Source organism: Perissodus microlepis, chromosome 17 (assembly GCF_051167445.1).
Source record: "Perissodus microlepis isolate ML-2025 ecotype Zambia chromosome 17, ASM5116744v1, whole genome shotgun sequence".
Taxonomy (NCBI): Eukaryota; Metazoa; Chordata; class Actinopteri; order Cichliformes; family Cichlidae; genus Perissodus; species Perissodus microlepis.
The window spans coordinates 33363512-33384013 of NC_140477.1; the positions used below are offsets into that span (position 1 = coordinate 33363512).

The window sequence follows — 20502 nt, forward strand, 5'->3', positions numbered from 1 at the left end:
CTCTTTACCAGCAGTTACATTTAAATTAAGTTTTCAAATATAAGCCATGGAATGGGTGGATGCTTTCTAACATCCCTCTGGTGTGCCTTGCGTCTGCAGTAAAAAAATATGGGGAAAGATAACTTAAAGACTGCACCCAAGTTCAAATATGATGCAGTGTACTTCTACTTTTCAGCTTGTCTAAATTCTATTCCCCAACACAAGTTGGATTGAAATAATAGCCAATTTATGAAAAGCTCTTATTACAGTCATCTCACTTTGTATGCAATAATGCCACAAATATTCTCTTCCATCCTCTAAAATGCACAGACTGACTGCTTTCCAATAATATAGATATATATATTTTTTTTTCCAAGTAGTGGATAAAATTACTAATAAATCTAATGATATAAATGTGCAACAGTGAAACAATGAAGCACTTGTTTACAAGCCTTTCAGTGGAGTATAACTACACTGTGGTTTGACAGTGTTGAAATTTTCTATTCCACAGCTAGCAGAAGATGCACCTCACCCTTTGGAGCAGATCCTCTGTGGATATGGTTTCTATTCCCGCCAGTGACAATATTGGTGGGAATAGAAACCACTTTTACTGACACGAGTAGTGAAAGTGAGAAGTTGTGTATCTGCAGGAGCAACCAAAACAGAACAAGAAACGTGTGACATTTGGAAGGTGACACAAACTCTACAGACAAATTTTCTTGCTTATAGATTTATTTGAACTCAAGCCCTTCATTTACTCATTTACACCTTAAAATGTTGCAGGCACTGCGGGCTCGTGCATGCTGCCAAAATGAACAAAACGTTACAGCAGTACCAAGAAACAAGAAAAAGAATAAAGGGAGGGGGGGGGTGGCTCGCTGCTTGTTGCCCGAATCATCAGACAGGGATGCAGGTCTGGAGCAGCGATGTTCTAAATGCACCAGGAGACTCATCATCTGAAGCGGTCACGTGGTAACAGGCTGTAGACTCTGTACCCTACAGCAGCAGCAGTAGGGGGCTGGGGTTTGGTGGGCTGTCCTGGGCTCTAACTTTTTCGTAAGCTCACGTCGGCACTGGTGAGCAGTGGCGACAGCGACGTGCTGTCTGATTGGTCGTCTCTCTTCAGAACCAGAAAAGCTTCCCGACTGATTCCCAGCAGCTCTCGGAGTCCATTGTTCTCCAACTGAAATACATGGAGACGGAGAAATGCTGTGTTTAATGCAAACAAAAACAGAATGATTTGCAAATCCCATAAACCCAAATTTTATTGAGCACAGAGATCTCTCCAGATTCTCAGAATCTTTTGAAGATATTAAGCTGCAGATAATTAGATATTCAAACTCTTCAGAATTATATGTTGACAAATGTTATTCTGAAATTGTTCCACAAGTTGCAGATGCAATTTTATTGCAGATTGATGAACCTCAGCACATCTTTACTTCTGAGAAACTCTGCCTCTTTAAAAGGCCTTTTTATACCCAATCATGTTGAGTATTAATCTTTATGCCAGTTAACCTAAAATGTTCCTCCATTTTTCCAGCTTTTTGTTGACCCCATCCCAACTTTTTTTTTTTTTTTTTTTATTTTTTTTTTTATTGCTAGTATTAAGTTCAAAATGAGCTACTGTTTTTCTTAAAATGCTACTTTTTCCACTACTGTGAATAAAATATGGGTTTATGAGGTTTTAAGAGTTCAAAAGCTCACTGTTGACATCTGGTGGTTAACATGTGGAAACACTACAAATGGTTCTTACTGTCAAAAGCTAAAACCACATAGCAACGCTAGTTAGCTAAATAGTAACATAAATCTAACTTTTATGGGATTTATGGATAATTTCAAGTAGTAGAGGTAAAGGCCAAAAAGCCTATAAATATATATCTGTTTAACCTATTGAAAATAGAGAGGCGGGATGTCTAAATAACAAAGTAGGTCAAAGGGAAAAAAACAAAGCTAGGAGGAAATGTAAATAAAAAGGCTAATTTTTAATTTAAATGCCCTGTTAAGATCTGCTTTGACATCTCAACTCAACATGAAGCTTTAGTTCATTTTTAAACTCCAAACTCACACTAAATATACTGTTTAAATAAATAAATGAATAAATAACAGAGCACATGAACATTTTTTAACTATGACTTGTGATCCAGTTTTGATTCCACCCCTCAGAGGCTTGATCATTTAAGTTTCCACTGATGACTTTTATTGGCATTTGTGTGAAGTGTCAATTTCTTTGACACTTGTGATCCTCTGTGTCACATGAACAGACATTTTTTTGGGTGGATTTGTAACTTCTGTGGATTTTTTGTACCCTCCCCTGGTCTCAAAGCTTTGGAACAACTGAAGTAATGCTGCTCGGCTTTTACCTCTAGCTGTTTAATCCTCTCCTCATCTTCACATATTCGCTCCTCATCCACCTCTATGGCTTTCCTCATCACGGAGGCCATTTCGTTGATCTTGTCTATGTGTGCTTGCATTTCCTGCAATGATTTTTTTTTAATGCACAAGAAAAGTAAAAAATTGCAAAATAATACATTAAAAGTACTTGCACCAGACACTGACCGTAGTGTGCTGCTCCTTCAGCTGGGTAACGATGGCGGGGTCGTCTCTCTTACTGGCCATGAGAAGTCTGAACACCTGCTCCCTGTATTTGGTCATGATGAGCTCTAAGGCAGACTGGTGTTCTTCCAATGATGTACGCAGCTCTACATGAAGTATGAACACAAGTTTGATTTGCAGGAAGGATCAAATTCCAGCTTTATATTCCGCAAATCAAAGCGAAACTAAAAATGCACCGACTGAGAGTTGACATTAAAGGAAACTGCCTACCTTTGTTTTCCTGCTGGAGCTCCCTAATTTGACGGTTTTCCTGCTGGATTCCCAGGACTAGACTGGAACGAGGCCGATGCCGTGCAACCTCGTTCAGAGCGTCTATCTCTTCCTGGTACTATCAATAAAAAGAACAAGCACAAAAACCTTCAGTCTGAAATATAAAATGATAGATCATAACAATTAGAAATACTTTTTAAAAAGTGTTATTCCAGCTTTTCAAATGAAACTTCACGGATTCTACATCAAATGCTTTAGGCCTCACATTTCCCCAAGTTCATGTGACACCCTACCTGTTTCATGGCCTCTACTCGCTTGTTGAGATGTGTCGTCTGTTCGATTAACATCTCAGCAGCGTTGTCATGGTTGCGAAGCCTTTCCACTAATGATTTGGCATCTGCCAGGACCTTCTCTAAGGTACAGTTCATGCCTGAGGAAATACAAGTGATCCTTAAGAGGAGCTAGGACACGGTTGCTTGCAAACATAGTAGTCATCCACCTTGTCAATCCTTCTTTTCTTCCCTTAAGTATTACATTTGGTTAAAGCAATTATCCATTAGCAAGCTATTCATTATAGTGATGACTGACACTATTGAATTATATCTTATTAAAATAGCTTCTTTAGGCTGACTTTGTATCTTAGTTAGACAATGGGGAAAAACTTTGGTCTATAATCTGTAGATACAACAGCTGCAGTCAAGTGAAAGTTTTCTGGGAACTCTGAACAGTCCTATAAAAACCTATGTACAGGGAGTGCAGAATTATTAGGCAAATGAGTATTTTGTCCACATCATCCTCTTCATGCATGTTGTCTTACTCCAAGCTGTATAGGCTCGAAAGCCTACTACCAATTAAGCATATTAGGTGATGTGCATCTCTGTAATGAGAAGGGGTGTGGTCTAATGACATCAACACCCTATATCAGGTGTGCATAATTATTAGGCAAATTCCTTTCCTTTGGCAAAATGGGTCAAAAGAAGGACTTGACAGGCTCAGAAAAGTCAAAAATAGTGAGATATCTTGCAGAGGGATGCAGCAGTCTCAAAATTGCAAAGCTTCTGAAGCGTGATCATCGAACAATCAAGCGTTTCATTCAAAATAGTCAACAGGGTCGCAAGAAGCGTGTGGAAAAACCAAGGCGCAAAATAACTGCCCATGAACTGAGAAAAGTCAAGCGTGCAGCTGCCAAGATGCCACTTGCCACCAGTTTGGCCATATTTCAGAGCTGCAACATCACTGGAGTGCCCAAAAGCACAAGGTGTGCAATACTCAGAGACATGGCCAAGGTAAGAAAGGCTGAAAGACGACCACCACTGAACAAGACACACAAGCTGAAATGTCAAGACTGGGCCAAGAAATATCTCAAGACTGGTTTTTCTAAGGTTTTATGGACTGATGAAATGAGAGTGAGTCTTGATGGGCCAGATGGATGGGCCCGTGGCTGGATTGGTAAAGGGCAGAGAGCTCCAGTCCGACTCAGACGCCAGCAAGGTGGAGGTGGAGTACTGGTTTGGGCTGGTATCATCAAAGATGAGCTTGTGGGGCCTTTTCGGGTTGAGGATGGAGTCAAGCTCAACTCCCAGTCCTACTACCAGTTTCTGGAAGACACCTTCTTCAAGCAGTGGTACAGGAAGAAGTCTGCATCCTTCAAGAAAAACATGATTTTCATGCAGGACAATGCTCCATCACACGCGTCCAAGTACTCCACAGCGTGGCTGGCAAGAAAGGGTATAAAAGAAGAAAAACTAATGACATGGCCACCTTGTTCACCTGATCTGAACCCCATTGAGAACCTGTGGTCCATCATCAAATGTGAGATTTACAAGGAGGGAAAACAGTACACCTCTCTGAACAGTGTCTGGGAGGCTGTGGTTGCTGCTGCACGCAATGTTGATGGTGAACAGATCAAAACACTGACAGAATCCATGGATGGCAGGCTTTTGAGTGTCCTTGCAAAGAAAGGTGGCTATATTGGTCGCTGATTTGTTTTTGTTTTTGAATGTCAGAAATGTATATTTGTGAATGTGGAGATGTTATATTGGTTTCACTGGTAAAAATAAATAATTGAAATGGGTATATATTTGTTTTTTGTTAAGTTGCCTAATAATTATGCACAGTAATAGTCACCTGCACACACAGATATCCCCCTAAAATAGCTAAAACAAACTAAAAACTACTTCCAAAAACATTCAGCTTTGATATTAATGAGTTTTTTGGGTTCATTGAGAACATGGTTGTTGTTCAATAATAAAATTATTCCTCAAAAATACAACTTGCCTAATAATTCTGCACTCCCTGTATATACCATACGGGGCGATCGTGGCTCAAGAGTTGGGAGTTCGCCTTGTAATCGGAAGGTTGCCGGTTCGAGCCCCGGCTTGGACAGTCTCGGTCGTTGTGTCCTTGGGCAAGACACTTCACCCGTTGCCTACTGGTGGTGGTCAGAGGGCCCGGTGGCGCCAGTGTCCGGCAGCCTCGCCTCTGTCAGTGCGCCCCAGGGTGGCTGTGGCTACAATGTAGCTTACCATCACCAGTGTGTGAATGGGTGGATGACTGGATATGTAAAGCGCTTTGGGGTCCTTAGGGACTAGTAAAGCGCTATATAAATACAGGCCATTTACCATGATGCAGTAGCTTTTTGCACAGCAGCAATAGGTTACATCAGTCATTTTCTATAAAAGTAGTCTTTTTCTATATGATGATCACTTTAATATTTTTTAAACACGACTTAAATCAGAAATGCTTGATCTAGTTCTGTTTTATTTGTTCAAACAACAACACCGCCATATTGGTATTATACAATTTTAAAAAAATCTCTGTAAACCAAGAAGTAACCTCAACTGAAGCGTCAGCTCTGACTTCAAAATTCCAGCTAAAAATCATTCATTGACATTGTGTCTAGGCTTTCTCCTCCTCGACCTACTCGTCATTACAGCTGCCGTGTCAGCTAATTCGCTTATTAGGAGCAAGCCTTACGTGTTTTAGGTGTCAGATTCACTTTACATGATTACTTTGGAAGCATATTCGTCTCAGCTATATAAAACGTGAAGGGGATTAGTATCTCAGTTTTCCAAATTCAGTTAGCTGACAACGTAAAACATATTTTAACAAAACATACATACATACACAAGCTCGGCTCACTTATTAGCCAACTTACTAATCAGAGTTAAGCTTTCATGCAAATCCACTTACATGCTCGCATTATAAACGGGTGCGCATAACAAATCAGTGTTGCCATTCAATTTTAGATAATGAATTAAAGAAACAAAAATGATCATACCTGGGGAAGCCACAGTACAAGACATTGGAATTGCGTTAACCTCGCTGCTACTTCCTGTTGATGTTTGGCAGCTAATATTAGCTAAAGGCTAACATTAGTCCTCATAAAGCAGCCACAAACAGGCTCTAATAAAGATCCGTTCCTCGTTAAAATAGAAGATAATCTCTGCTGATATGAAAATATCGATTTTAACGCGTTTCAAGTTTGCTGTGAACCCAGTTGTGAGATGATAAAAGTAAGTCACCCAACCTATGCCAACCAAGGTTCCCAAAATACCGAATATACCGCGAGATGTTTTATGTTCTCGCGACAGTTACGTCAGAAACAGACAATATGGCGGACCGGCTAACACAACTTCAAGACGCAGTCAATTCGGTAAGGCAAATGTTGAATATTTTAAACATTCTTTGGTAGAAGGAGGTGTTAAAAATATAAAATGCATCGTTATGTCGTTTAGAGTTGGTAGCTAACGCAAACCAGTGGCCCGAGTAGTTTAGTAACGTGTCAACAACACGGGGTAGCTAACCATTATAGCAATTATAGCGAAAGGCCTGTGTTACTAAACGACCAAACCAGCTAAGTTATTTTAAACAATGAAGTGTTACAGTGTTAAAACGTCGTTTTGAGTAGCTTCATTGAACAAAATGATACAAAATAAATATATTTGGAAAGAAAACAGTGTTACTACAATACTGTGCAAAGGTAATTTCTTTATATTTGGCTTGCAAGGGACCAAATTTTCTTATTTTTTTCAGTGGTCTTGAACAGATGTTGAACTTATAGGAATTACGAATGGAGAAAAGTAGGTCAGATTTTGATCCTTCATGTTGTACCAGCTTGTTAGAATATTGCAAAGTCTCTTTTTGCCTTACATACTGCATTTCCACGTATTTTCTCCCGTTTCAACTATTTTCAACTCCCGCTGCAACTATTTGCCATTTTCCAAAACAAACAAACAAACATAATAATAATAATAATAATAATAATAATAATAATAATAATTTAAGGGTGGTTCTAGACCAGGGATGTCATACAACACACTTTGGGCCGATCAGTGAAATTCCCCTTTCTGTCACTCACAGTCAGAACTTTAACTGTACATTTAATCCCTGAGACATTGTAATATAAGAAAAATATGCTGGTTTTAACAGTCCTTCTTAGTTTTTCTGCACAATAAAGAAAAGTTTGTCAGTGTGACTCGTTGGGCTTAAATTGTAGGAAATAAATGTGCAAAATAACAGAAAACGTTCTTTTGGCTTGTTGTGTAGACTGTCCTGTAATAATATATTTTGTAATGTGACCCCATTGTAAAAAGCATAGATTTCTATAGTAGATGGTTTAAAAAAAAAAAAGAACTTTCTCTCATTTAATTATTTGGTGGACGTTTTATCTTCAGGAGAAGCTGTAAAACTTATGAAAATACATTTAAAAGTCCAAAACTTAAGCACGCCTTCACATTTTCACAGTGGGTAAAATTGGATTCTGGCCTCCTTATGGTTGACACTGGTAAACTAAAAACCTATATTTTATAATAAAAAAAACATACCTTGATAAAACTGGTAAAAGAAACGTCTTTAAATTTCTTTTGCCTGAAGTTTATGTTATCATCAGCAGCTATTGTCTTGTTTAAATGACAGCGTAACCTATTACTGGTTTTGTTTTGTGTGTCCAGCTTGCTGATCAGTTTTGTAATGCTATCGGCGTCCTGCAACAGTGTGCACCTCCTGCATCTTTCAGTAACATCCAGACAGCTATCAACAAGGATCAGCCAGCAAACCCAACAGAAGGTTTGTGTTTTTTACTATGACATTAATTTTAACCATAGTTTTTATATCAATTTATATCAGTTGATATTAGTTATTTGCCTCTCTATTGATATCTGCTTTTTAAAAGCTGCTAAATATAAAAAAAATAAAAATTCAAGAGGAGATGAGAGAAACACTCATCAATGACGTTGCATAGCTTCTCCACCAGAGGTCACTGTACAACTTCCCTATGGACAACATGTGTTTGTTGCCCATGCAATCAGAAACAGATTGCATGTAATTGCCAACTTGACCTATTGAACCTCAGACTGATATCAGTCAGAATGACTCTTATTTTATAGTAACATTTATGGCAGGTTTTAATAACAGTGATGGGGGATGCCTGACAATCTCATTTTGCAGTGAGATTACTTTATCTCATTGAATAAAACAGATACTGATAAAGTTCAACTTTTAGGACATAAATTGTAGTATATGTTATTGCAATATTTAGCATATCACATAATGTTGAAAATGACAGTAATATATTGTAAAAATGTGGTATCAAAGGGTGTCTGGTGATTTCCAGCCCAGTATAGCTGTGTGTTGGTACATGTTATAGCTGTGTGCTGTCACCAGAGGGCAGTATAACAATTATGCGGAACAGTCTGTGAGCTAGACTTGTTTGCATTTGTTCAGTTTCTCCTTCAACTTCGACCCTGATACAGAAAAGATATGTCATAATATAAAAATAACTTCTTTGCAGTGAAATGAAACACGGTATTGAAAATTGTCTACGTATCCACTGTCTGTGTTTCTCATGCTGCTTTTTTTAATTGTTGATTATTTTTTGCCACTGTTTCCTCTTTGTGGTGAACTCCTCTGTTACTCCCTTTCCTGTTAAAGTGAACTCTTCAGCAAATTAGTTTCTAGTATTATCACTGTCAGCCAGTGCTACATGTGCTGTTGATCTCTTGGTGCACTGCACACAAGCATGTCTGTAGAGGTTGCATACCCAGAATCATCAGGCTACACTAGGGCTGCCACAAACGATTATTTTGATAGTCGACTAGTCACCGATTATTTTTGCGATTAGTTGACTAATCAGATCATGCATCCATTGGACGTAAAACTTACAGCTTATTGCACCAGCATGCATCTGCTCTTATATAACTATCATTAGCTTACAGCTTTAAGTGTTAAAGGTATGTGCTAACTAAAAATAAAGACAAGATGATAGTTTATTACATTTTAATGAAATTTGCAGATTATTTTGGTGAAGTTTAATAAACTCAGCTGTCTGCTCCTTGCTATCTAAAATATAACAGGACACCGGAGTATATTCTCGAGGATCTCACACTTCTGATAATCAGTTATCTGCTTGACGTTTATTCAGCTGTGTAAAAACTATAACTTTAATTGCAGCCAAACCGATTTACTCAGGAACAAATAAAACACTGACAAAAGCCAAACAATAACATTTTTAAGTTATCTAAGTGACTTGTATATCGTGTTTAACCTGAGTAGCGAAAGACGGCGGTGGATTTGAAAACGATTTGCCGGGAGTCCGGTGTTCTCACCGGCTCTAGTGAGCCTTGAACCCCGGCTAGCTATCGAGCTGGTGGGTAACAGATGTCTCCGAAAACGTCGGAGCGCTTTTAAAAATATGTGGTGTCTTGATAAACTGAGCAGAAATTTGAGGTTTACACAGCTACGTTCTCGCCTGAAAATATGTTAAACGTTTATTTTGTGACCCAGAAAGAATAATAAGAGTAATATTAACACTAACTAGCTGCCGCCATTGTTGGAAGCTGAGCAGGGCCGCGCTATGAATTCTGGGATAGGTTGGGTCACGAAGTATACACCCGACCCATCCTTCAAATCTGGGGAAATGAAGGGCGCATTTGTCGGCCGCATTTGTCGGAGTCTTCGAATTCGGACAGTCTTCGTCGTGTCGCTGTAACGTAATCGGCCTACAAATGGGGGCACAGTAGGATGCGGTTCCTGAATTTGGACTAAGCTACGATACCGGACACTGCTTCTTCTTCTTCGGGGTTTATCGGCAGCTGGCATCCTTGTACATGCAGTGCTGCCATCTTCTGTTTCAGTCTGTTATTACACTCTTAAATCCTACTACTTATTCCCGCGTCTTTTGGGATCTTACAAAGCTTAAAACGACGCGTCGACTATTAAATTAGTCGTCGACGTAATCGTGACTAGTCGACTAATCGTGGCAGCCCTAGGCTACACGGACAAAATCTTATGCAAACTGACATAAATGCAGTACAGACTGGCTTACATAATGTGGAACAGCTTGTTAGCTTGAAAAAATTTGTCTGAAACAGGAATGAAAATGTCCACATTGGTGCTTTGTACAGTACTCACCCCTGATCATACAACACCGGGTCTCCATCACTACACCTACATATCATTCATGATGAGTGTCTCTCTACAACTCAAATGATTTAGTTTCACCACTTTTTTACATTTTACTCAATATTTAGTGACATTTTATCTTTTCACTCTGAATATTATGGTACATAATGATTTTTGTCTTATAAAAAAGGGGGGGGGGGTAGTTTCTGTGGCTCAATAGCATGTAGAGTGTGTGATTGTGTTCTGTTTTTTATATATATATATATATATATATATATATTTTTTTTTTTTTTTTTAAAAAACAAAAAAAAAAAAAAAAAACCACACACCCATCTCGCCCCTGCGGGCGGTTTATCCTTCAAGCTCGGGTCCTCTACCAGAGGCCTGGGAGCTTGAGGGCCCTGCGCAGTATCTTAGCTGTTCCTAGGACTGCGCTCTTCTGGACAGAGATCTCCGATGTTGTTCCCGGGATCTGCTGGAGCCACTCGCCTAGCTTGGGAGTCACCGCACCTAGTGCTCCGATTACCACGGGGACCACCGTCACCTTCACCCTCCACATCCTCTCGAGCTCTTCTCTGAGCCCTTGGTATTTCTCCAGCTTCTCGTGTTCCTTCTTCCTGATATTGCTGTCATTGGGAACCGCTACATCGATCACTACGGCCGTCTTCTTCTGTTTGTCTACCACCACTATGTCCGGTTGGTTAGCCACCACCATTTTGTCCGTCTGTATCTGGAAGTCCCACAGGATCTTAGCTCGGTCATTCTCCACCACCCTTGGGGGCATCTCCCATTTTGACCTCGGGACTTCCAGGTTCTACTCGGCACAGATGTTCCTGTACACTATGCCGGCCACTTGGTTATGGCGTTCCATGTATGCCTTGCCTGCTAGCATCTTGCACCCTGCTGTTATGTGCTGGATTGTCTCTGGAGCATCTTTACACAGCCTGCACCTGGGGTCTTGCCTGGTGTGATAGACCCCAGCCTCTATGGATCTTGTACTCAGAGCTTGTTCTTGTGCTGCCATGATTAGTGCCTCTGTGCTGTCTTTCAGTCCAGCTTTGTCCAGCCACTGGTAGGATTTCTGGATGTCAGCCACCTCCTCTATCTGCCGGTGGTACATACCGTGCAGGGCCCTGTCCTTCCATGATGGTTCCTCGTCTCCCTCCTCTTTCTTGGGTTTCTGCTGCCTGAGGTATTCACTGAGCACTCGGTCAGTTGGGGCCATCTTCCCAATGTATTCTTGGATGTTCGTTGTCTCATCCTGGACTGTGGTGCTGACACTCACCAGTCCCCGGCCCCCTTCCTTCCGCTTAGCGTACAGCCTCAGGGTGCTGGACTTGGGGTGAAACCCTCCATGCATGGTAAGGAGCTTTCTTGTCTTTATGTCAGTGGCTTCTATCTCCTCCTTTGGCCAGCCTATTACCCCAGCAGGGTACCTGATCACGGGCAGGGCGTAGGTGTTGATGGCCCGGATCTTGTTCTTACCGTTCAGCTGACTCCTCAGGACTTGCCTGACCCTCTGCAGGTACTTGGTGGTTGCAGCCTTTCTAGTGGCCTCTTCATGGTTCCCATTCGCCTGCGGGATCCCCAGGTACTTGTAACTGTCCTCTATGTCTGCAATGTTGCCTTCTGGTAGTTCAATCCCCTCAGTTCCGACTACCTTTCCTCTCTTCGTTACCATTCGACTACACTTCTCCAGTCCGAACGACATTCCAATGTCATTGCTGTATAGCCTGGTAGTGTGGATCAGTGAATCGATGTCTCGTTCACTCTTGGCATACAGCTTGATGTCATCCATGTACAGGAGGTGGCTGACAACTGCTCCGTTCCGTAGTCGGTATCCGTAGCCAGTCTTGTTAATGATCTCACTGAGGGGGTTCAGGCCTATGCAGAACAGCAGTGGGGACAGAGCATCTCCTTGGTAGATCCCGCACTTGATGGTGACTTGTGCTATGGGCTTGGAGTTGGCCTCTAGTGTTGTACGCCACATCCCCATTGAGTTCCTGATGAAGGCTCTTAGGGTCCTGTTGATCTTGTACAATTTTAAGCATTCCAGGATCCAGCTGTGGGACATTGAGTCATAGGCCTTCTTGTAATCAATCCAGGCAGTGCACAGGTTGGTCAGTCTGGTCTTGCAGTCTCGGCTGACTGTTCTGTCTACCAGTAGCTGGTGTTTTGCACCTCTGGTATTCTTGCCAATCCCTTTCAGTGCCCCACTCATGTATTGACCCATGTGCCTGATCATCTTAGCCGATATGATGCCTGACAGGAGCTTCCATGTAGTACTGAGGCAGGTTATTGGTCGGTAGTTGGATGGGACCGGTCCCTTCTTGGGGTCCTTGGGGATCAGGACCGTTCGACCTTCGGTTAGCCATTCCGGGTGTCTCTCGTTAACTAGCAGCTGGTTCATTTGTGCTGCCAGACGCTCGTGGAGTGCAGTCAGCTTCTTCAGCCAGTAGGCGTGAACCATGTCGGGCCCTGGTGCTGTCCAACTCTTCATACTGGAGACCCTTTCTTGGATATCTGCCACTGTGATGGTTACTGGTCCCTGTTCAGGGAGGTCGCTATGGTCTGCCCTCAGATCCACTAGCCACTGAGCATTGCCGTTATGGGTTGCGTCCTTCTCCCATATGCTCTTCCAGTAGTGCTCCGTCTCCAGCCTTGGTGGTGCTGTTCTCTTATTGTTCCCTTGCCACTGAGAGTACACCTTTGCTGGTTCTGTGGAGAACAGCTGGTTTATTCTCCTGCCTTCTATCTCTCTGGTGTACCTCCTCAAGCGGCTGGCCAAGGCTGTGAGTCTTTGCTTGGCAGTTTCCAAGGCCTCAGGTATGGACAGTTTGCTGTATTTCTTATGCACCTTCTTTGCCGCACCTTTCTGCAACTCCGTTAGTTGGCTAACCTCCCTCCGTGCTGCTTTGATCTTGCTCTCTAGCCTCCTTCTCCATGGAGGGTACTGCCCCTTGTGGCTGTTCAACTTGTAGCCAAGCATCTCACTGATCACTGCTGCCGTATTGTAGATCAGTTTGTTAGTGTCGGTAATCGTGGTTGTAGGTATCGTCCGTAGTGCTGCATTAACATCATCTAGCAGACCTTCTGAGGGTACTTCACGTAATCTTGGTAACCGGCTACGGGGGATCCAGGTTTCAAGCTTGGCCATGATCCTATTTCTCAGGTCAGTTCCTCTCGCACTCAACGATCCTTCTCCTATCACACTTGGGGCTATGTACCCAATCTCGGGTGGGGGTGATGATATCTCCCCCCTGACCTGGCGTCCTGACTCCTCCTTGCCGTAGCATTTATGTTGTACCTCGTCAATCTCTAGCTGTGATAGCAGTCCCTTCTTTCGAATGTTGGAACACTGAGCTACTAGTTGTTTCGCCGTCATTGTGGATGTTGGGTATCGAAGAATCCATAGGTCCCTCATCCTATTCATGTAGCCCCTTCCGCCAGGGTTACTTGTGTAGTAGCATTCCAACAACGCCCTGTTTTCGTCTCTTGCCCACCGATGCCTTCTTGTTCCAGTAGCCCACTTGTCGTCAGGGTGCCCTGGTTCCTCAACACCTGACGCGGACCTTGTTGATCCGGGCGACGTCCGAGCCGGCATGCCTTCATATTTATCTATCTCGCTCATGTCTGCGGTAGGCTCGCTTAGCATAGGGGGTCTAGCCTTAGGACCCTTACTGGATACAGACACCCCAGGCAGGAATCGAATTTGCGATCCTCTGCTCCAAAGGCGTGTAGTCTAACCACTACGATATTTATTTATATTAGGGGTGCAACGATATTCGTATCGATATTGAACCGTTCGATACAGTGCTTTCGGTTCGGTACGCATATGTATCGAACAATACAAAATTTGTAATTTATTTTATCAACTTTCCTTCTGACAACGCTGTCTGTGTTGAGCGCTCAGTGAATCTGCGTTCGACTACTCCGCCTAGGCTGCACTGTCGAGCGCAGATCCACTGAGCGCTCAACACAGACAGCATCGTCAGAAGGAAGAGCGCAGGGCAAGCTAGCGAGACAGAAGTTAAGCTCTCCTTGCAACATGGCAAATTGAACCTCCCCCACCCTCATTCAGATCTGGCGTTTGGAATTATTTTGGTTTTCATGTGACGTATGACCCTGAAGGTAAGCGCGTCATGGACTAAAGTAAAACAGTATGTTGGATGTGCCACGCAATGCTCAATTACATGGGTGGGAACTAGTGTGTTAGCGCAGTTAGCTCGTTAACGTGTTGGCCGTCTAGCCCCATGCATGTAGCTGGGTAATTATGTCATTGGCATCGGTGAGCCACTGTCAATATGTGACATATTTAAATCGCGTTTGAATTTGCGCTTGTTTTTTTTGCTTTCACTTTGCAATCGCGCGAACTGTGTATAGAGAGCGACAGTACTGATTGGTGAATGACGATAATTTGTGCACCAATTCCTCTGACATCGTCTTATCAATCGTTAGCTAAATCTCCCGCAGCAAGCTTAAACATGTGAGAGGTTGATCGTGCAGAGAATCGCTGAGCGTTATGTGAGTGCGTGTGTAAAAGCAGCAGGATATATATTTTAGTTCTGCTGGGCCAAATAAGACAGGTCAGGGTGAAGAAGTGACAGCCAAAGAAAAGCTTACCACAAAACGGAAAAGTTATGACAAATCAGACTATAAGGCAAAAAGAAAGTGCAGCTTTATGGTTTCATGGACAAAATAATTTCTGTGGCTGCGATATGATGAGCTATATAACCAGGGGTGCACATAAGTGGTCCGAAGGTGCGCATTCGCTGTCAAAATAAAAAACACGCACAAGGGTTAGGGTTAGGGTTAAATTTAAAAACTGTACTTTTGAGTTAAAATATATATTTATAATTTTAATAAATGACAAATTAAAAAGGCATGAACATTTTTTTTTTTTGTATCGAAAAAATATCGAACCGTGACACCAAAGTATCGAACCGAACCGAACCGTGAATTTTGTGTATCGTTGCACCCCTAAAATATATATATATGTATATATGTGTGTGTGTGTGTGTGTGTGTGTCTGTGTATATATATATATACATACGTATACATATATACAGGGCTCGCAAAATCGCTAGTCCGACGTCCCGGAGCTAGCGATATCTGTGGTCGGGCGACCAAAATCTATCTCAGCCCCACCCGTTGGGTTATCATATAGCCCGACGGGCGGGGCTGAAATAGATTTTGGTCGCCCGACCGGAGATATCGCTAGCTCCGGGACATCAGGCTAGTGATTTTGCGAGCCCTGATATATTAATGGTATGCAGGATGATTCACCTGTGTTTTGTTTTTCTTGATCTCTGTTTAGAGTATGCCCAGCTGTTTGCAGCCCTTATAGCCCGAACAGCCAAAGATGTGGATGTACTCATAGACTCGCTGCCCAGTGAGGAGTCCACAGCAGCTCTGCAGGTCAGCACATTCATAAGTATCACCGACTATTTCACATGTGTATATATATTTCAATGTATTAATTCTATTTTCCCGGACATAAAAAAACCCAAAACAAATTCAAGTAGAGGAGCACTGTTAGTATGTCTAGCTATCAGTCAGCAGAGGGAAGTGTGTTTTGTGTGTAAGCAAACTGTTTATAGTCTATAGTGAAATATGTTAAAGACAACAACAGTCATTCTTGTGTTGATCTCTCTCCCGTAAATAGAAAGATACATGACATCAAGTGTCACTTTCCTGTGCACTGCTTTCTGCTATTAGATTAGACTAGAATAGATTAAAGAACAGAAAATTGAGAATAGGATGTTTCCCAGCAAGCATATCTGAGTGCAATACACAGTACTGCCAGTGAGCATTTGTAACACAAATATCTTTGAATGACATTAGTGGTAAGTACCGCTAATTAGGGCTGCACGATTTTGCATAAAATGAGAATCACGATTTTTTTGCTTAGAATTGAGATCACGATTCTCTCACGATTTTCTTTTCCAATATAAATATTTATTGCGCTTATTAACTGCACATCAACTTTGTAACAGTTGAGACTGAACATAAAAACAATAAATAAACATAAAAACAACAAATGTCTCACATTTTGTCGTTGCCGCAAAGTGTTGTACTGCTTGAAATTCCGTCTCCACCGTTGCTCGACGCTGCGTGTATAGAGCAGGTAGTGCAACAATAGAAAAATAGTTGCGGGACGGCACTGTGTAGCGTTTGTCTAGGGTGTTGATCATTTTCCTAAATCCCTCGTTTTGCACAGTGTTGATGGGGGGCCATATCTTTGGTCAGGTGATAAGTGATAGCCTCCGTAATTTCTTTGTGCCTGCGGGAGTTCGACGGGTATGGGGAAGCGCTGTATAAGGTTCCCGTTATTGATGTTTGTGTGGTTGACCGGGACGGATTTTCTCCTGTCACTTTCTCGTCATCCCTGACGTGCTCTCCGTTGTTTTTTCCCTGCCAATTTTAGCAGCCAGCTTCTGTATCACGTGGTATAAGGCTCCGCCCTTGTCATTTGTTGAGCAGGAAGAGTGAGCGCTTGTTGTCATGCAGATTACGTCCCGGATCAAAATGCGGTACAATCGTCGTCCTTTTTTTTTTTTTTTTTTTTAATCGTTGTCATTTGGAAATGAGTTCGCACATAAGTATGAATCGAGATCGCGATTTTCTAACGATTAATCGTGCAGCCCTACCTCTAATGTCATTCAAAGGAAAACTTGCTAACTTTTTGATCTGTTTCCAGAGACTTTTATCAGTAGACAAAAAGCAAAAACATCTCTTTTAATTTTTTATGGCCTTCACTCAAGAGAGGAACGATAAACACCACGGCTGGAGTGTGCCGATAACATGATTATTTTGAGGAACATCCATTAAGTAAATGGTAAAGCTCACTTAAACCAGTTAAAACTGCCAAATTGGTAATGTTTGGGAAACTTAGACTCTGAGTACACAGGGAAGGGGGGGTTTCCCTGCATAGAGGAAGTTTTAGTCTGAGCCAAAGGAAAATCACCAGCATTGTTGTTAAATGACTTCTCTAAAAGATTTATGGATCTTGGCAGTATGCACATTTTTTCTGATGATGTGACTAATAATTGTATATATTGCTGGAAAATGAGGTATTTAAGAAACAAAAAACAAACTTTCATTGCTTTTAATCTGCATGGACCAATCATGCTTAATGTCATTACACGCTCCAAATGCCTTTTCTGAGCCAAGTAGGTGCTGCTCTTTCTCAAACAAGTATGATATTTATCTCTAGGTAATGTTATAAGAAAGTAAGCCATCCTTACAGGCAGCTCATGTCATTAATAGCTTTTTATAAGTCGGAGCAGTAGTCGTCAATCTTTCTGAAAAACAGCCGAGCAGTATTGTATAATCAGTGGTGTTGGTTCTTTTTGCAAGGATACTTCTATCTTCATGCGGACCACAGGGCAGCATTTTTTAGATATTAGTGCTGTCAGATGTCAGTGGAATTTTGTGAATGAGGCTTGCACAGCCCAGAAGTTCTGGTTTCCCTGTAGCTCTCTGAGGGCCGGCAATACTGGTTTTAAATATAAAGTAAAAAGACATCTGTCATACAAAGCTGTTAGAAATGATCAGCTGTAAGACCACGTCTCAGGAGACATTCTGCACACATTGCGAATCATGCATGGAATCTCGTCACAGTCTGATGGCAGCTTTTGAACCGTGAAACAGAACTTGTACAAAGTGATTCTCATCAACTATTTAAAAGTTGCTCACACACACCACCTGCGTTGTGTGGGGATATTGGGTGTACCAGGTGGGAATTCTTTTATTATTCAGTCAGTTATTGTGAGATCTGATGCTCCCAAGTTATACAGTCATGATCTGCATACAATTAAAGGAAACCTTCACTCAGTGGTTATCAGTTATTTGATGCTCCACAAAAGGGAAAATAAAAACACCAAAGCTGTATTCATTAAATCTGACTGTCTGTGACCTCTCATCAGGCGGCCAGTCTGCGGCAGCTGGAGGAGGAGAACCATGAGGCAGCAGCTCGGCTAGAAGAGGTGGTTTACCGCGGCGATATGCTGCTGGAGAAGATCCAGAGTGCACTGGCTGACATTGCCCAATCTCAGCTCCGCACCCGCAACGGGGCACCCAGCCAGCCATCACCGGCTGAATCCTGACCCGAGGAATGCATAATATGAATCTGGACAATTTTCAGTCTTTTCAGCTATTTTTTTTTTCTTTGCCTTCAGCCACAATAGGCCATCATTGAAACTGCTAAACATGGTGTGTGTTCACATGTCAAATGTGTAAACATGTAGATGCTGAAGCGGTTCTGTGTGGATGAGGTCATCTTTATGTTTTTTGTTTGTTTTTGGAACGTCATTTCTGCAGCTCAGCTAAAGAAGGATGAAGGATGGTGTCTTTACATGCACACGGATCTTCTTTCCTGAAATTTTTATTTTAAAAAACAAAAAAAACTTCTCTGTGGGCCTGAGGAGACCAATCTGACAGGTGTTCTGTGATTTATGTACACTATATGTTATATATTTATGTCTGATTTTGTAGATATTGATAGCTCATCTCTGAGGTATTTTCTTTTTTAAATAAACCGTGGACAGCCACACAAGTGTTAATAATATCCCTTTTTTATATAATTTGCAAACTGTTACCACAAGCGTTTTGTACACGAAGCATGTGGGTGATGTTAATTGTTGGAGTTTGTTTGTGGCATTGCATCAGTTTCATTTTTTTCATTGGAACTGATACACTAGCAGAAACTGACATGACGTACTGCGAGCCTTTACCAGGAAACGATTACAATTAAAGAATGACCACATTTCAGTTCATGTGACCTTTAAAGGAAATTCTGATGGACACAGCTTTGAGGAACTAAGCTGTGGCTCTTGTATATTTCATAATGTGTTTTGACAAAAACAATAGTGAAAGAAAAAATTTTTTAAAGGAGGGGAAAAAACCAACTCCATAATCTGGTTCTATCAACGGTTTGAAACGTTTCAGTAAAAGGCATGAAAATTTCACATTACGGAAAGTTATGTATATGCATGTGTTCTGTTCTAACTCCTAGTCAGTCTGATACATGATATTTAAAAAAAAATCTAAAGAGCGAAAATCACTTTTGTTACATTTGCAACTAAAATATTTTCACAAGTCATGCAGTGCAATCTTGATTTTTGCAAAACAAATGCTTTCATATTGGCTGAATCCATTTCAGACTGAACTTTGTGAAACCCATGCTGCAGGCCAGAGACTTTATAGCCCAAATCTAAATATAGGTGCTGTGTCACAGCTCAGTGGGCCCCATTGATGTGAGAAATATAAAAACAGCCTTGTCTGCTGGCCACCACACCCAGACGTGTTAGTGGGACCCACCCGCCTGTCTGCATGTTGACATCATGGTCCTAACAGTAAAAGCACTTAACCCGCCCGAATGAGGAGATTTATGACAGCAAATCTTCACCTGCCCTGGTTTGGTCAACAAAACTTTGTGCTCAAATTTTGTTATCTGCGTTTTCATTCACATGTGATTAGTGTAGCTTCTCCCTTTAATGTTCTTTGTTTATCCCAAAGGTCTATAGGACAATCTATAAGGAAATGAAAGTCCAGATAGGGTGAAGACATTTCTAAGCACCACTGATGGGATTATTAAGGAAACAAGTCCGTTCCTTTTTGAAGGGCTCTACTGTAACAATGTTGGAATGCGGACACATTCATTTCGGTTTCTAGTTTAAACAATGAGCACTTTTTAAACGGTTTGTAGGCAGACAAGCTGTTATCATCTCAAACTGCTATGGCAAAGGTCTCAGATTGTGCCTTAATAGAAAGTGTTATAAATGTGGACTGTGTGACTTTTATCTTATCATACTTTATTACGTTCTATCTGGTTTATTGCCACTAGATAAACGTTGTCCAATAAAATATCCGTGTGGTTTCGATTAGTTCTTATATTTTGAATAGCAGTAACATTTCAGTATAACTAAATCCTGCAGCTTTTTCATTTAGTCAACAATTAGAAACCTGATGCTTGTGTATTGATCACCAATGTGACCTTTTATTGGCCTTACATACCCTCTCATTCATACGGTATTTCATAATTATGTGTGAAGAACATTTTACGATAAAATACCATTTAATCCTTACAAATTATCAGAATAATAAAAGCTATTTTTAGTAAGAATTTGCGCTAAGCACAACCAATAAAATGATGTACCAAAGCCCCCAACCGCTGGAAATTCTTTCATTGCTGCAAACGCTTGCTAGCTGGACCCGTCCCCGACTCTTGCAGGGCGGCTTGGATGCTCCTATTGGCCAATCTATCACCCTTATGTAGAGGCCACGTTTTATTGGGCA

General features: G+C 41.5%; 2 protein-coding genes across 3 annotated transcripts; one reads left to right on the forward strand and one right to left on the reverse strand.

Moving 5' to 3' along the window:
• Positions 1-693: 693 nt before the first annotated feature.
• fgfr1op2 (FGFR1 oncogene partner 2) lies at positions 694-6196 on the reverse strand. Of its 2 annotated transcripts, XM_084909634.1 has the most exons (7): positions 6083-6173; positions 5080-5311; positions 3096-3232; positions 2803-2920; positions 2536-2678; positions 2340-2453; positions 694-1162 (listed from the first exon to the last, which is right to left on the reverse strand). In XM_084909634.1, exons 2-7 carry the CDS (start codon positions 5108-5110, stop codon positions 1025-1027), a joined length of 681 nt encoding a protein of 226 aa, XP_084765760.1. In that variant the 5' UTR covers positions 5111-5311; positions 6083-6173; the 3' UTR covers positions 694-1024. The 2 variants fall into 2 exon arrangements, with proteins under 2 accessions (XP_084765760.1, XP_084765761.1); XM_084909635.1 differs by lacking the exon at positions 5080-5311 and having other exon boundaries at positions 6083-6196.
• A 165-nt stretch (positions 6197-6361) lies between these two features.
• med21 (mediator complex subunit 21) lies at positions 6362-20085 on the forward strand. The gene is made up of 4 exons (XM_084909637.1): positions 6362-6457; positions 7755-7869; positions 15521-15621; positions 18132-20085. The coding sequence occupies exons 1-4, from the start codon at positions 6374-6376 to the stop codon at positions 18309-18311; spliced, it is 480 nt and encodes a 159-aa protein (XP_084765763.1). The 5' UTR covers positions 6362-6373; the 3' UTR covers positions 18312-20085.
• Positions 20086-20502: the final 417 nt, after the last annotated feature.